Below are 18,120 nucleotides of genomic sequence, written 5' to 3'. Positions count from 1 at the left end.
CTCTCAAAAACTACATCTGAACAGACACAACCTATGAACAGCCTTGTTTTTTAATGGAATATTTTTTGTATAGGACCTAAACGTTTCTTTTGTTTAAAATTTGCTATCATAACAAACTTGCCAGCCTTCGATGACTCAGTGAATATTACATTGATTTTGACTTTTTTTTTGTACTGGACATCCGTGCATGTCTACACCATTTTTCTTTTGCTAAAAATATTTTCTCGACTTTTTTACTATTAGATCCTTCTATCTTGCTATTATTTTTTGTCAAAGCTAGATAATCCCTGTCTAATAAAACGACCAATGCAAAAAATACAAAAAAGCAGGTTTAATTTTGTATGTAATTTTAACGTTAAAATTCCTTTATTTCCTGCTTTTGTATAGTTCTTTTTCTACCGTTCATTCAGTAGTTTTAGAGTTGTCAGTGAAAAAATCTTCTTATCAATCTTAAAAATTTGTCTTAAGCCAGGAACAAGTATATACTGCAGCTATAGCCGTTTAATTCTGATAAATAATTGCAATATCAGCAGAGCTAAACACAAGATAGATTCCCATACTGAGATTTATCTAAAGGACACTATTCCCTTCCAGACAAATTGTGACTTAAAATGCAGTCTGTTCGTGTTCTCCGTTCTTGGGCTTCTTTCGATAGGTTGCGTCGGAATGATATAATGTCTTAGTGACGGCAAGCCTTAAAACACAACTTGCCCAGAAACACTCTAAGCTTGAAAAGGAAACATTTGCATGTTCAACCCCGGTCGCTTTTTTTAGGACAGCAGTGATATCACTATATTACAAAACATTAACGAACACAACGGGGGTCGGATTTTTTTTTATGGTGGGTTCAAAACCGAAAGTCCATCTTAAAACGGATTTTCCAGTGGGTTTTTAAGAGCAATCTCAGGGGCCTATCCCCGCCCCTTTCTGTGTAGGTGTGTTATAAGACCCCAAATATACGTAGTATCAGTCTCACTTTACTCTTCTTCAAATGCAGGTCTTCTTTTACGAACTAAGCAAATGCTACCTCATCAAAGTCGATATTGATCGGTCTTTCATTTTGCGATACTTGGGCAGATTATGTCAGGAAAAAGAAGACAGTACGTAAGAAGGAGGGGTGAATCCATGAGATGTCGAGATTTTTACTATTCTTCCTATTTATATTTACCACTTATTTAAGTTTTTTTTTCTTATTACTTATTTTCATTCTTTTTTTTTTGTTTTTCTTCAAATTTTTGCATCCCCGCAAAAAAAATCCTCTATGCGTGCTTCTGAAGACACAACTTTTGAGTCAGACAAATTTAGGAGAGATTAAGCACAAGCCAGAAGTGATCATTCTACGCTAAGAAGAAGAAAAGAAAACGAAAAAAAGAGAGAAATCTTCGCTTTTTAATCTTTGATTCTTGTCAGGAGATTTGGCATTTATATTACACTGCTGTCGAAATGCTCCTTCGAATTACAAACCCTGGAAAGAGTTTTCGGATGATTTGTATCATGTAAACTGAGTGTAGTTTTCACTGTAATTCTGAAAACCATCATTTTGAACCAGCAGTTGAATGACTCCTCAAGCAGCTAACCCCTCAGCGCCTGCATTAAATTTATATAAGTTTGAAAATTTATTGAGGTTTCTTATAAAAATTTATTAGAAATAAGAAACTCAAGTTTTGTTTTCAATATTAGCGGAGCCTTTATAAATTCAATGAGAAATTAACTCTAACTTGTTTCTTTGCTTACTTACTTAATTCCCATCCGGCCGGGTTGGCCGATTCGGGGCTTCTCTAATGGCATCATAACAATATTTTCGAAATGCCCCTCTGTTTGTTGCAGTCCTCAGCCACAGCATAAATATATATACGAACAGAAGCGAAAAGTTCTATCATCTCCGTTAAAGATTTTTGAAAGACATGAAGAAAAACCAATCTTCATGACTTCGCCTTCGCGCACAAGCAATGATAAATGACATATGCTGTGATCTGCTTGAATGCCAAGAAGCAAGTGGAACTATTGCTGAGACGCAAAACGGCAAATCCTTTTACGAGCGGTTTAATCTGTACCATTTTTGGAGAAAATTTCCGCTACTGTCCGCATAACTATTTATGCTGTGTCCTTAGCAGTACTTGGATGAAATGGTCACAAAATTTTTCCCACCAGCACTTGGGAGGTCGTCCCCTTGGGCAAGAAGCATTTATTCTTCAAAGACTATTTTGAGCAGTTGGGCTGGGGACATACACCGAACGTGTCCTAACCATCGAAGCTGTTGGAGTTTGATGGTCTGCATGATGGCTTGAGGGTAATTCAAGGAGGACAGCAGTTGTTCGATTGATACTCGGTCAATGTCAGTGATACCACTGAGCTTTCAGAGCGATTTAGTTTCAAACGCCACCAGTCGGTGCTTGTCATCAGCTTTCAGAGTCCAAGTCTCTCCTCCTTACGTTGAAACAGGGAACACTAAGGCACGGAAGAGTCGCATCTTCAGGTTTAAGGGTAGGTATTTACTTTTCCAAATAGAACGTAGTGACTTGAAACATGTCAAGGCAAAGTTCGGGCGTCGTTTGGGGATGATAGCACACTTCCTAGGTAAATAAACTGATCGACCCATTCGATTTCCTCGCCCCGAATAGTGATTTTGGTGGGGGGGGGGGGGTTCAGTCTCATGGTACAGATTGATGACAATGTCGAATTCTACTCTGATCAGTTCTGCATGTATACCGTCTATCCCGGGCACTTTATTGGATTTGAAGAATCCATAGCGGTTTCTACATCTGACCTTTAGAGTGTTAAGAGTGGTTTCTCATTTATTTGTACTAGAAACTTCTGAAGGACTTCATGTATGGGTTTGTGAGATTTAGCTTTTCCTAACTGCTTCACTTATTGATAACACAAGAAGCCTCCATTTCACATACAAAATATCGAAAATTATCCATTAAACTTCATACTGGGGTACAGTCAACTTTACTTGCTCTGACTTATCGATCTCTGGTTTAATGTCCTTGGCAACCCTGATCTTTGGATGTAATAAAGTCAGAATGCTGAAGAAATATGCTGATCGAGTCATGTACTAAGGGTATTTTCCAGAAGCCAATTATTAATTATTTGCTATCAAGGCCGTATCCAGGGGGGTACCAGGTTTGACCCCCCCCCCCCCCAAAAAAAAAAAATTGTCGGACTTGTAAAAACGTAGCAGAAACGCATATAAATAAATTTTGATGCGTTTTTTGGATTTTTTCGTAAAAAACCTACCCACCCCTTTCGGTACAAAAATCCTGGATACACCCTTGTTTATTATTAGCTCTTTTTTCAAAAATGGCCAACAACAACATATTCAGTAGTTCGACTGCTTAGACTAATCGAAAGCACAAAAAATTTAGTTCTTTTATTTTCAGGTGTTTTAGAAGAAAAATAAAAGCAAAGGACTAACTAGCATTAGCGTTAATTGGTTTCTGGAATGCACTATTTTTTATTAAATATAACAAAAATAGGGAAAACATTATAGAAATAAATTACATCAACCATTTGCTCCTAATCTTTAAAACTGGAGACTATAGGGGTCTCATGACCCAAGGACTTCTCAATTACTAATCTAAAAGAGAAAATTTGACGGACGCATCCTTAAGTTGTAGCAACCATAAAATCCCCATTACTTCTTAGCCCTGGTTGATACTTCCCAAAGGACACTAAACTGATTATCTGAACAAGTTTTAAAAGTAACGAAACAAAAATAGATTATGGCTAATAATTAAGCAAACTGACTTACCAGTCATTATAAAGAAAAGCGCCACCATAATAAAGGTGTATCCAAAATAAAGGAAGGAAGATGCACCCGGGTCGATATTCAATTTAGTCATATAGTAATGGATGCAGTAAGCAAACAGATAAAATGCTGTAAATCCAGACGTCATAAAACTTCTCCACCACCACTGGTAGTCCTAAAAAAAATATGTCAAATTGAATGATTTCCCAAGTTATAGACCGTTTGCAAAACAGCCAGTTTGTGGATGTGACAACACTGCTTAAAAATTATCAAATCAGGACCTCAATTGTCACATGGTACTTGGTTCTAGCAGCATATACTATTATCGAATTGGATTTGAAAACAAAATCAAAACCTCAATTGCCAATCTCTAACACATTTATTAAGATAAAACATGCCCTTCTTCTGGAACAAGATGACACGAATGTGGCATTTCCCACAAAGAGGTAAGATCAAGTTCAGACACATGAAATCATAATTCTAAAAATGCTATGATTAATCACAGCCCGCCATCACCGGTAGTCTTAAAAAATATCGAATAAGCACATCAGTTTAAAAAGATTTCGGGTCCTCTTCTCTTTCCTTATATTTTATTTGTGTTTTTTCAAGCTAAACCCTTTTTTTTTGCAATTAAGAATAATTACTGTAACATATATTTTTACTACTAATATTATTACTATTAACATTATATATATATATATATATATATATATATATATATATATATATATATATATATATATATATTATATATATATATATATATATAAATAAATTATATATATATATATATATATATATCGCACAGTCAGTGAAGAACTGTTCCAATCGAAATATCATCGACATCTATGGAAACTGTAAAGTCAAAGAAATTAGCTTAAAAATATACTATTTAAGCAATCTCCCCCCCCCCAAAAAAAAAAGTTTATTGAAAATTCAACCAAGGGGAAGGGATGCAACAACCATTATCCCTCCTTCCGAAGTGTAGAACCAGAAGGATATCGAATATGAAACTAGCAAACTTTCTTTTAAACAATACGTTTTTTTTCTAGGTGTTAACTAGGCTATTAACTTAAACTAGCGCTTGAACTTTAGGCATTTCACTTGTTAAAATAAGAAGAGGAAAACAGCACTACAGTAACAACTACAAATTTCCCTTCCAACAAACTAGCCTAATAAAATGTGATTCTGTTGTTTCTAAACACGTAATAGCCGAACTGATTCAAATCTCAACTGAATGACTAAAGTTGAATTCACTACATTACTGAACTAGCAGCAGTCCGCACGTACACAAGAAGTTTCGGAGGGGGGGGGGGTCAAATTATAAAAACGCCTTTTAATTGACAATTAGAATAAAAAAAGTGCCCAGAAATCCAGGACAATTTGGGATTTCTTGAGTAGCAAAACTTGTAGCAAGCCAAAAAGTTAAGAATTATTCTAAATATGTGTTTTAACGTGATTGTAACGTCAAACGCATTGATTATTATTATAACGTATTTGAAATCAACGTGAATTTAATCTAAATGTATTTGAATTAAATATTATTTTTAATTAATTACAAAAGTCACTAAATTTTGGAATTTCCTTTCAAACGAACCCTTAAAAAGCTCTCTACGATATTCCTGTGCCCGGTTAGCGGTAGAGAAAAAAAGAATACATCACTGCCACTCATTCAAAAAAGGGATTTTAATTGTTGTTCAAGCCAGAGAACTTTCACTTTCCTATACAAGGCTTTCTGACATGGCGATTGGACAATTGCCTCATTTTTGTTTCCATCCACAGCTAAGATACCAATACAGTTATGAAAACTCAATTTATTTTTGGTACACAGTGCGCGGTAGCGATGCGCTGGAGACAGGAGACTGGCAGCACAGCTTAGATACCAATATTGGCATCTAGGCTGTGTATGCAACAAAACAAGAATTGCTTTCCCGCCTACTGTGTTGTAGTACGATCTACGCGTCAGAGCGCGGGCTTGGAGGAAGCACCAAGTTCAGAGCTCTGTACCAAAAGCTTCTCATGGGCAAGATAGGAGTTTTCATAACTGCATATTGGTATCTAACCTATGTTTCCATCCGACATCATTTTAAAGGGTTACAGGCTATTTTTTGAAATTCTCAAAGATTAGTTTTCGAAACAACATTTTACTATTAGTCTGAATTGAAGTTTACTTACTTCAGCACATAGGTGGAAATAACAGAGAAGTATAGTTGTTTCTGAACAGGTAATAACCAAAATGATAAACACCAAGAAAAGGAAGCCAAACATATAATACATTTGATTTGACCTGGAAAAAATAAACAAAATTAATGTTTCTCAATGAATAAACATAAAAATGGTGTTGTATACTCTCCTTTTCCTCCAGATCTAAATTGAATTTGTAACTAACATTCGTTTTTTTTCTTAAGTCACCAATTTTAGGTGTAAGGTTAAAGTGTACGAGGCGCAATATAGGTTTATAGTCTAAGCTTATGTCTTTCCAAATCAAATTCCAGCTTTCGACTGTAAAGCTTAGCTGAAACGAACAAGAGATGAGGCACCAGTTTCAAACTGAAGAGACGGTTCCTTCGCCCCCCTTGCCAAAATATATTCTTATAATAATAAAAAATATTTTAAGACAAGAAAAAGTCCAAATATACCGGCGTCTACCATATTATGCCAAGCTTCTTCATGATTCCGGTTCGGTTAGTTATTTCATTTTCTAAGTCTGTAACTGAGAAAGAGAAATAGTATCACGTGTACTTCCTAAACTTTAATATTTTTCTCACTGCTAGGAGAAATAGATATTACTATTTGCTCCTTTCTAAGCAGTAGCATTAGAAAGTGGATCCATCGGGAAAAAAAAGCTTTGAACCAAGAAAAATGTAGTTTTTTCTTACAGCTCATCAATAATCCTTATCGAGCTATTGAAAGCATATTACGATAATTCGATCCTGAGATACACCATATTGAAAATATTTGAGGGATAGACAACCATTGTAGTAGCACACACCGGAAAAAATTTGTGCTAAAAAAAAGTCCCCTGAAAACCGAAGAAGTCCAGTTCAAAAAGCTTAAACGTGTCATTCAAAATTTTAATAAAACCATTTATTTCAACGTTTTATATTTCAGCTTTCATATTATTGACAGGGTCAGGGCTTCAAGAAAGACGAACAGCCCCCTCCCCCCCAACCCCAAAACAGGTTAATGACAAATAAAATTTTTCCAAGTGGACGCAGAAGCACTCAAGCCAGCTTAAGACGAGATGGAAAGAAGTCTCCGGAATATGCATTTTAATGGATCGTTTTTCCAATCCTGGGCGCATTGCATCCATCTTTCAGCAATGCCCCTCCTACGAACAAGAATCGACGTCTTTCACAAGTAAGTTCCAGACTTAGCATCCCCGAATCATCGTACTATTACATATGCAAGTATCGTGCCAAGATGGAAAGGCAGCTCATTGTAAAATAACATAGGATACTGTGAAACTAAAAAAAAAAAAAAAAAAATAAAAAAAAAAAATATATAAATCAAAAAACTATTATTCAAAACCCATGGCAAATATGTAAAGTTAATTAAGCTGTAATTTCCTAAAGGGCTTCACTTTAAACCCATTTCCCCTAATTTTGTCCTAGATACATTCAAGAAAGTTTTATTAACATATCTTTATCCTTATACTTTTTATTCAGGGTATTTAGTGAAGGCGGAGGAACTCAAATCAGGAATGATAAGACTTTTTCAGGTTATAATAATCACAAGTATTCACAAGCATTAATGTGCAATAACCCATGTCCCAGTCTTCACTCTATCATACTATCTTATGTACTTTCTCAAATTTTCTTGCTTCCATACTTACTGTAAATTTTCTGGTAGACCTTTCTCACTCGGGGTTTCGGAATGTTATCTGTGTGTTATTTTTTCTATGGACTAGCTGACAATATTTGCAAAAGTGACATAAATTTTCATTAGAATATATATATCTAGCAACATTTTTTTTTTTGAACACTTTGATTTTTAGAGACATCCATCCCTTCTCCATTCTTTGTAAAAACGTTCTCAAATCCACTTTAAAAGCTGCTGTCAAGTTTTTCATTAAGAAATTTAAGACCATTGGCTCTTACAGAGCTATCTCTACTAGGCATCAAAGCTTCAAAAGTCCGGATTTCTTGATGAAGTACGGATTTCTTGATGAAGTCCGGATTTCTTGATAAAGTCCAGATTTCTTGATTAAGTCCGGATTTCTTGATTAAGTCCGGATTTCTAGATGAAGTCCGGATTTCTAGATGAAGTCCGGATTTCTTGATAAAGTCCGGATTTCTTGATAAAGTCCGGATTTCTTGATAAAGTCCGGATTTCTTGATAAAGTCCGGATTTCTTGATAAAGTTCGGATTTCTTGATTAAGTCCGGATTTCTTCATTAAGTCCGGATTTCTTGATTAAGTCCGGATTTCTTGATCTTGACCATGAAGCCAAGCTTTGGCCAACCAAAGTTCAGTGATGAAATTGAGAGGGGGACTGGAAATGGTTTTGGGGTTCGTCTATTGTATAACTTTATTTCATCACATTTTAGGTTTTAATATCTCTACTGTCTGTATACTCCTTATTTCCGTGTTATTCATCTTGTTTTAAAAATAATCGGCCCTTATCCCTAAGCTCCTGGTTTTCTATCCTTATTTTTTTCATTTTTGTCTATCTTTGTTTTCTCTTCCTAGATTCCCTATTTACATGTTATTCAATTTCTCATTTTCAAGATAATGGTTTTCTGTCCCTAAGCTCCTTATTTTCCATTTATCCTTGTTTTTTATCTATGTTTGTTTGTCCTTGTTTTATCTCCCTAAGCTCCTTATATGTATGTTATTTACTTTCTCATTTTCAAGATAATCGTTCTCTATCCCTTCAATTCATGTTTTCTATCTACCCTTTTTTTTAAACTATACTTGTTTTCTCCCCACAAGCTCCCTATTTGTATGCTATTTAACTTCTCATTTTCAAGGTAATTGTTCTCTATCCTTAACTTTCTTATTTTCTGTATATTCTAGTTTATTGCTTGTTTGTCTATCTTCGTTTTCTGTCCCTACGCTCACCACTTCTATGCTATCTACCTTCTTGTTTTCAAGATAATGCTTCTCTATTCCTGCACATTCTGTTTTGTGTTAATTCTTCTTTTTTTGGTCCTATTTTTTTTTCTACAAAGCTCGCCACTTGCACGGATTTAACCTTCTTGTTTTTAAGATAATGCTACTCTACTCCTGCACTCCATGTTTTCTATTTATCCTTTTTTTGTCTATCCTTGTTTTTTCTCCCAACGTTTCCTCTTTCCATGCCATTCACCTTTTCGATTTCAAGATAATGATTTTTTGTCCCAACGCTCCTTATTTTCTATCCGTACACTCCCTACTTGCACGCTATTCCCTTTTTGTTTTCAAAAAAGGTCAATTCTTTCACATTAAAGAGAATTCTAATTTTAGACAATCTCACTTCATTCTTGATATAATAAAAAAAAAGAAGAAAAGAAGTAAGATTCGTGAACGTACATTTGTTGATTTAATCAGAAACAAATCCATTTCTAAATATTCTTGTTGCATGTATTGCAACTAGAAAACAAAGCTATAGTTTTGCAATTCGCTGTATATTTTAGAAATATTATTATGGGAGAAAAACACCATTTTCAAAAACACCCATAAAAGAAAGACCACTAGCCACTAGATTTTTTTTTACGTAAATGATGAGCAGCATTTTTACCTCTTTAGGCTTGCTCAAACTAACGATTTTCATTATAAAACGCGGTTCTATGAGGCTTTCTAACATTTCTAACGAAATATTAGAAACAAAGCGATGTTTTCGTTTCTAAACGAACCTAGTATTTTTTTAGGAATCTGAGATTCATTTTATTTTTACAGTGGAAGCAATGCGCATTAAAGACAAAAACTGAGAAAAACAGACCAAAACTGTGTTTGGCATGTTCTATATTTATTGATAGTAAAGAGGCATGAATACTATCATTCCTTAAGTAAACTTTTCGAATTTGAAAGAGAAAATTATAAATAGACGCTCAAGTCTCAAGAATCTTTAGCCAGAAATTATTACCTCACATTATCACATTAAAAAACCTTTACCTCTTTTTCTTAATAAAAAATTCAAAACTAAAAATATATTTAAACTCATAACAATAATCCTAGATTCACGAAAAAGAAAGTGCCTCACCAAATAGAATTGAGAATGAAGAAAAGTTGTATGAAAATACATCCAAATGGCAAGATTCCACCCATAATTATCCCAGGCAAGGGTTTGGTATAAAAGCTCTGCTCTGGTATTTGCCTGGGTATCTGATTTGTCCTCACTGGATGCTCAATTCCCTAAAGAGAAGAATAAAACTGAAAATGGGGAATACATAACTAACAAACGATATCGGCTGATAAAACGCTTTATTCCTCCGTATAAAAAAAAAAAATAAAAAATTGTGTGAGCTTTTGAATTAGGCTGGACATGGGCATATCAAAGAGCATGGAACTCTACGTTACTATTAATTGAAGTTAAATGTGCTAATTTATATTCAAAAATCTATATATACATTTATATTTATACTAACAAATAATGCAGTAAGACACTGATCAAGAGCAGCCGACCGAAATAACCTCGTCATTGTAAAAATTATAATCGAACCCACAAAAGAAAGATCAGAAACCTCCTTTGCTTAAAAAAGAAAGAGCAGAAAACACAATTTGGCAGACAAAGACAATGAAAGGAGAAAACAGAGAAAGAAAAAAGCAGAATCATATGAAATAATAAAAGAAGAGGCTATTTGATTACATTTTGCAAATTAATAAGGTGGTTTTAAAAACAGTTAATGACGGAATGTATTGCATTTCAAACTGTTGCTCAATAGTTAAAAAATGATAGAACTGTTATAGGCTCCAAACTCATAAGATCTTTAATTTGAGTATATTAAAGTTCGTGTAAGGAGCTAGAACACACACTCCTACTTCATTTCCAACATCATTATCAATCTCATAAATGGTGCCATATAGTTTGCAAAGAAAATAGACTGACCAGATATTCTAATTTACATTGAAAATTAGTGGCAAATTTAAAGAAGAAGTTTATAAAAAAAAGGACTAAGACCCTCCAGAGAAATGGGAGATAAGTCTATAACGGTGAATTATTTTTATTTTAAGATAAAAGGATCATTTTGCTAAAGAGAAGCGCTTATATACATTTTAATTTTATAAGAGATCACACTGTAGAAAAGAAATTATTCATTCACTTTGTGAGTTAATAATCCACGAGATTTTTTTTTAAATTTAGTTATAGTAAATTAATTACTTATTATCATCTCTAAAATCTAGCTACAATACACATTTTCTATTATTAAACAAAAGTCTTACCCTTTTCCTGAATCCAAAGAAAGCGCCAACAAAAGTAAGAGGCAGTGAAATTCCAAACCAGAGGGCCAAAAGTGCAACAAGTGTTGGAAAAGGGACAGTAGCTGAGCTTGAGTTGGCCCATAGCACAATATTCAATAAGAAGAATATAGAGAAAATGAAACTAAAAGGAAAGAGCCAGTAATTACTCAAATGAGTTATATAATTAAAGCAGACAATTAATGGATAGGTATACAACTAGACAACGGACAATGACAGTGTTCAGTTGACAATGGATTGTTATACAATTAACGTAAGATATATATATATATATATATATATATTTAAAAATCAGTACTTAAAAGTAGTGTTGGACGATATTAAATATCAATATACATATATCGCACCAAATATCGAAACCTAAATATCGATATCGAAAACAATATTATTTCAGCTCTTTCTGGTATCCACTGGTGAGCGTCCAGCAGATAGAAATTTATTTCGCAAATGGCCTAGAAGAAGAATAACGTGTTCAATTCACTGACTCATATATGTTGATACACAACATGCACAGCTGTATCCATAACTTGACAAAGGCCTGTTCTTAAGCTCCGTTTAGTGTGGGTGAACTCTCAAATGTTGCTGAGAACCTCCAAAAGTCTTGGCTACATAAAACATGAGCTTACAGGCCTTGCTCAGATCCTACTTCAGATCAGGTTACGATTATCATATACCTCAATTCATGTTTCTAGTGACTATGTATTAACTATGACGATCATCTCCACGTTGAGAGTAAAATAGCGAGAGACATGGATTGGACCTTACTAGAATCTGTATCAACAGATGTAAGTGCTGTCACTGTCACTGTGATTCAGCCATTACAGAATCAAGCCATTTTGTGGGGAGGAATTGATGAAGTTTCAGTAGTCAATACAAAGCAATCTTCATCAGCAGCTGCATCTATCACGGGTCTCCAGATTTTCAGTAGTGAGTCTTTAGTTCCAAGAAAAACTGATCCAGTTAAGTCGTGCAAGTCTTGTAATAAGGGTCTCAGAAATGCCTATGCGAACTTGTCATAAAATTATTGTCCATATCTACCACCAATTTCTTTTCTGAAAGTAGATTCCAAGCCTGATCAGTTAATCATATAATTCATGGTAACAATCTATAAGTAAGGAGCAAATTTTCACAATAACAACCAAAATTCTAAAACACGGAATTTTGATAACAATAGATACATCAAATGAATTGACTTTTTATGCCGACTCCATATATATAAAATTCATCAAGTTTCATGGACCTATCAAAAGCTACGAGCCTCAGAAAATTTCTATGAAAATTTATATAGAAATTCTTTTTAGACAGAATGGGAACGCCCCTAAAAAGTCAAAGTGTCTTAATAGAAATCGCTTCATCAGATTCGGCATATCTGAAAATCATATTGCAAGGTTTTCTAGCTTCTATCGGCAAAAATGTGAAATTTTGTAATTTTGGCCGAAGAAAGATGACGGATGTGTGTTTATTAGTTCTGTTTTTTTTTTTTTTTTGCCGTGATGATCGTATATGATCGGAAGAGGGCTTGCTCAAACGGAAAATTACAGTTCTAGTTCCCCATTTTGTAACCAAAACGATCGGACGGCAACTAGATTTCCCGCCCCTTCCACACTCCTTTTCCCCAAAATCATCCAATCAACATGTTGGGGTAGCCCTTTTGATCAATATAGTTGAAAGGTCAAGTAACCATGTATCTGGGGATGAAACGGCCCTGCAAATCCCTGGGGAAAAAATTGTAAGTTACGAACTTTGTCCTGTGTTTACATATAGCATTTGGTATTGGGAGGTAAACAAATATTTTTGGGGGCGGGTGATTTTTCTATGGGAGAAAATTTTCTGCGGGGAGAATTTTTTTTACAGGGGTATTTTCCAAGGGGAGAATTGTCCGTGAAAAGGGAAGTTTCCGGGGATGAACTTTCAAAGGAAAACTATACACGGGGGAATTCACAAGAATTCTTATACGAAATTGATTTTATTTGACGTACTTTCTCTTTACCAATTAAATTTAATATTTGAAGATATTCCGGGGAAATAACCCAGGTAAGATTTTCAAAGGAGTTAAAGTTGTCTGGGAGATATTTTCGTGGGGGTGGTAATTTTCCCCAGGAGAAATTCTCCGTGCGGAAATGTTACGTGGTAGAAACCTTCCATTGATCCACTTGGTGGGGAGAATTTCCAAAAAAAATTTACACGGAGGGAGGATTTCTGGCCATTAAAAATCAAGATAAAAACAGGTATTTTTCTTCAAACGAAAGTAGGTTAAAACTATTTTCCAGGCGGAATTGCCACAAGAAGATTTTTATGGGAAATTTTCAGCAGGGATCGAATTGTCTGGGGGAAGGAGGATCTTACGCGGGAGAAACTTTTCAATGGAAAAATTTCTTGGTTAGATTTTCCCAGGAGAGAAAAGGTGGATTTCAACTAAAAGTAAGGAGCAACATTCAAAGGAACAGAAATTGCCCCGTGTATAAGGGTGGATCTCCCACCTCAATACGTCACTCTTTACGCTAATTTTTACTTTTTGCCCCAATTATTTAAGAACAACTCTTTAAACACAAGAGCCGTTTAACACAAAAAGAAACTTTTGCGTGAAAAGCAAGTTTATTGCAAGTAAAAGCAAGTGAGGAGGGGTTATCCCCCTTATTTACAGGAAAATTTATTATCTTTCAAGTTTTAATGTTACTCCTCGCTTTCAGTTGTAAAACAAAACAATTTCTTTATTGGATCACTGAAAAGCAGAACCAATTCTCAGGGGAAAATATTGTACTCTTGCTGATTTGAATAGCCAAAAAAAAAACCAGTAGTTTATTTTGTTTATCCTGAGCCCGAGTAATTTCAAATCATGGTTTTTGTAATGTTCATTCATGTAGTGGAAATTTATTTATTTTATTAAAAATTTAAATAATGTGCATTTAAAATTGCAATTTAAATGCCCATTATTTAAATTTTTAATTAAAATACACAACATACTCTTTATTTGCAAATTTTATTATTACATTTTTACCAAACCCTAAAGTTAATCTGAGCAAGAAATTGATAAGAAATATCGAAATCGATATATTGATTACCGTTTAATTAAGATATCGCCCAACCCTACTTAAAAGTCACTGGTCGCATACACAAAATAAGACAGAAAAGAGATGTACAAAATGAGCAAATCGAAGAATAGCACTCAACACATTAAAATTACTTCTTGCCTCTAAAACAATCTCCATAAAACTTCCTATCGCAATGATTAGGTCACTAGACTAAGTGTCCAAGGTACACGGGAGCCGTGGTGCATCCCTACAAAAAAGCTATTTCTTAAATTCCCCAAACTTATGGGAAAACCATAGAGAATGTCCCAGATCATTTCTATACTCCTCCCAAAAAGGGAAATACTAAAAATGCACAATACTGAAAAAACAGAGTCCCAGTATCATCAATGCAAAGTTTTAGAGAGGCATATTTTGGTTGATTCATTAATATGATTCAGCTGATTCATTGATAATTGTCACATATTACAAATTAAGAATCAAACAAACACAAAGTAGAAACAATAGGAAATTTTTTTCCAAGACAGCGGAATTCAATTCAGTGGATATTTCGGCCCTATGTCCAAGGGCCGTGTTCAGCACAACACCAGAAATATATATATATATATATATATATATATAAATTTACATCAAAATGTGAGGATTAAAACTAATAATGTATTTAAAAAATTTTCAAAACAAACCAAGCAGCCTTACCTCAACGAAGTAAGGATGCTAAATGTAAATTTTGATGCAAGTTTTTGTATACATATATATATTTTTTTTCTGGTGTTGTGGTGAAGACGGCCCTTGGACAAAGGGCTGAAATATCCAATGAATTGAATTCCACTGTCTTGAAAAAAAATCCCTATTGTTTCTACTTTGTGTTTGTTTGATTCAGGCAACTTTTCGCTTAACCTACGTATTTTCTGACCGTCTTTTACCCTGTATCTATATTTTGTCTTTTTTTTGTAAAAGGAGTAGGGAGGTCTGAGAAATTCACTGTATAAAAATCCATGTTATATTTTTCGTAGACTCCAATCCTCGAAATAGTTCAGTGAGCTTTCCAAACCTATGTGCATTCATGGCTGGGATCCCTTTGAATCAATAATGTCAAGCCATTTAGTCAAAAAATAACAATAAGTTCACCCGAAAATGTTTCTATATGACACAGCTGAATTTAAGGGTCCTGCTAAGAATCTCGGTTTAGTTGAGATACATCAATTAGTACTGAAGTAGTTTTGTAATGCAAATACCAAAGAAAGGATTTTTCAAAATCTAGGGGTAATACCTCCCCCCACCCTTACCCCTTTTAAGTCTATGATGATTTTAGGAGTACGAAAATGCCGCCGAAATAATAAACCCACCCGAAATCATACTACCTACAATAATGTAGTACATATTTGCAGGCGATAATAAAAAATATAGAATATATCCTAGGCAGGGTAATGGCGTAAAATCTTCTATCCGCCGCCCAATTATTAAAAACAAAAGGCGAATTACACGAAAACTACAAGATAACTTACCAGCCACATTGGATAGAAGGGGCGAGGGGAACTTCTTCGTATAGGTCCCTAATTGCGTTATTAATATTTGTAATATTTGTAAACAATGAACTTCCAGTTAAATGAGGATGGCAGTAATTATCTTTTTTATAGATTTTTCAATGAAGTTGTTTTTCTTCAAAATCCAAGGGAGGAAACCATAGCCCTCCCCTTTCTCCATTGGTGTCCACACGTAAAACCCTCCGCCCGAAATCATCTGACCTTCATTCAAATCATACGAAAGTAAAGAAACATTGTATATACCCTGGACAGAGCATGGAAGTAAGAAGCACGTTCATCTTCCACCTTTCTCCTCCAAAGGATTTGTAAATTCTTGCTGATACGTAGCCAGCTGGAGTACCCATACAAACAAACAGTACCATTGCACAAGTCATCAATGCACCTCGATTTGCAGGCGATAAAAATCCAAGACAAGCAAACACTGAAAGGCAAAATTAAAATTATAATTAACAAAAAAAAACATTTTTTTTAACCTTAGATTAAGATGTTAAGCTTTAGTCTCTAACCTTCTACAAATATTATTTCAGAACCACACTTAAACAGAGAAAAAGGATGAAATTCAAATATTGACAAAAACCATAACACCATTATGTCAAAAAATACCAAACAATAAAAAAACCTCAAACCTCTCCAGACCACGGACAAAACTAAAACAAAACCAAATACAAAGTTTACTATTTGCGTCAAATATGCATTGGCTGTCTTCAGCTGAACAGAGAAACAAAACAAATAATGAGAGCCTTCCACCTTTTCTCAACAAGACCAGGCCCATGATACTGTTCGTTTTATATTTTTATAAGTATAACTTTATTTTTTAGATAAATCAAATTATCAAATATCAATATGACATAATTATATAGTGTTATACAAATACGAAACTAGTTAATATAATCAGTTCTTTTTATACATTAAAAACAAATCTTCTAAACAAGATTTCTAAGAAAATCATAGAGGGATATTAAAACGTAAGAAGAGCAAGAATAATGTAAGACAAGTCTACTGAAAAAGATCAGAAATTACTATAAATAAATAAATGAAACCCAAAACTAACACAAACTAAAGTGACTAATCAAGTTAATGAACATTATAACAATGTTAAAGCAGTTCTTTCATTTTAATTATAATGGGAAAAAAAAACAAACAGAAATAGCTCAAATTTTCCGGATTTTTTTTTTTTGTATATAAGTATGTACCTTTTCCAAAAAGCGCAAATGACATTTATCAAAACGACACTCGCAAATTACTAATAGAGGGCCAACTTTATGCCTCTAATTATGAAATTTTGCAACTTGGACTAGTACACATTGTTCGAATCAATTGGTCCTGAAAGAATTTTCTACTCTCAATATACTTTCAAGTTTCCAAGAATACAATGAGCCCAATCTTGCCATACTACCGTTCTGAGCGACATTGACAACAGTTATTTTGACAAACAGTGATTATGACAAAGCAATTTAGAGGGTTTTGACACATCAGTCAACAATTGGAGCTAATAATTACTTTAATACCTACATATTTGGCGAGAAAATTCAGTTAACTGTTTTTTGGCACATTATTTAAGTGATTTATTTATATTTACTTTCGAAACTAGTGAATATAAGTCAGGTTGACAAATTGTAAAACAAAGAGATACGTTTGTCATAATCTTACCTAAAGTGACAAGAGTCATAAGAAAAACTTGTACACCAGATCCAACGAAAACAGACAGTAACATCCCCTTCCTAGGTGGTCGGAAGACATCACCATGGACCAATTTCCAACCAAATTCTTCTTGGGCGTCGTCACCAGAATCAATCTACAGATAGTAAACAAATATAAACGAAATATACCACGAGCACCTACAGAATCTTCTGAGAGGAGGGACACCATTTTTTTTTTTACTAACCCCTATTCTTAACACCTCGATACAAGTTAAACTTGAATCTAAATATAACAATATAAAGCACAATGAGCAAGATGGTTATAAAGTACATGTTAAGCCCCCCTTATGCTAAAATTTCACAAGCTTTTCTGAGGGAGGAGGCTATTTACAATAACCTTGGGAGAATCCCTCACTGATGTATCATATGCAAAGTCAGTACTAAGGCACTATTCATAATCCCTGGACAATCTGAAAAATGATAGGTAAAAATCGTCGTCATTAAAAATATTAATATTGACAATATAAATACCTCCTTAAATAATAAGCCACCATACCAACTACCATAACTGTTGCCTACCTTGTACCACAATGAAAATAATTCTATATCAATATACATATTCACAGACCAAATTTGGTTTAAATACAGATCAAATTACAGACCATATTTGTTAAATCGGTTAATTAGAGCTTTTGCACCTACATTTGTGAATATGGAAGTCTTCTTTTTTTTTCTCTAAAATTTTCAAAAGCTAGT

General features: G+C 34.1%; 1 protein-coding gene across 2 annotated transcripts in view; it reads right to left on the bottom strand.

Moving 5' to 3' along the window:
• Nucleotides 1–18,120, bottom strand: part of LOC136037222 (transmembrane 9 superfamily member 2-like) — a 152,565-nt gene that overhangs the window by 88,709 nt on the left and 45,736 nt on the right. Inside the window, exons 9-14 of one of the 2 annotated variants that reach the window (XM_065719824.1) lie at nucleotides 17,375–17,519; nucleotides 15,968–16,145; nucleotides 11,116–11,275; nucleotides 9,935–10,086; nucleotides 5,927–6,038; nucleotides 3,755–3,926 (exon numbers count right to left, since the gene is read on the bottom strand). In XM_065719824.1, the coding sequence (XP_065575896.1) occupies nucleotides 3,755–3,926; nucleotides 5,927–6,038; nucleotides 9,935–10,086; nucleotides 11,116–11,275; nucleotides 15,968–16,145; nucleotides 17,375–17,519 (919 nt within the window). The remainder of the gene's footprint in view (nucleotides 1–3,754; nucleotides 3,927–5,926; nucleotides 6,039–9,934; nucleotides 10,087–11,115; nucleotides 11,276–15,967; nucleotides 16,146–17,374; nucleotides 17,520–18,120) is intronic. The other variant, XM_065719825.1, reaches the window with a different exon arrangement.

Source organism: Artemia franciscana, chromosome 16, assembly GCF_032884065.1.
Source record: "Artemia franciscana chromosome 16, ASM3288406v1, whole genome shotgun sequence".
Taxonomy (NCBI): Eukaryota; Metazoa; Arthropoda; class Branchiopoda; order Anostraca; family Artemiidae; genus Artemia; species Artemia franciscana.
This window is presented reverse-complemented; position numbering and strand designations above follow the sequence as displayed.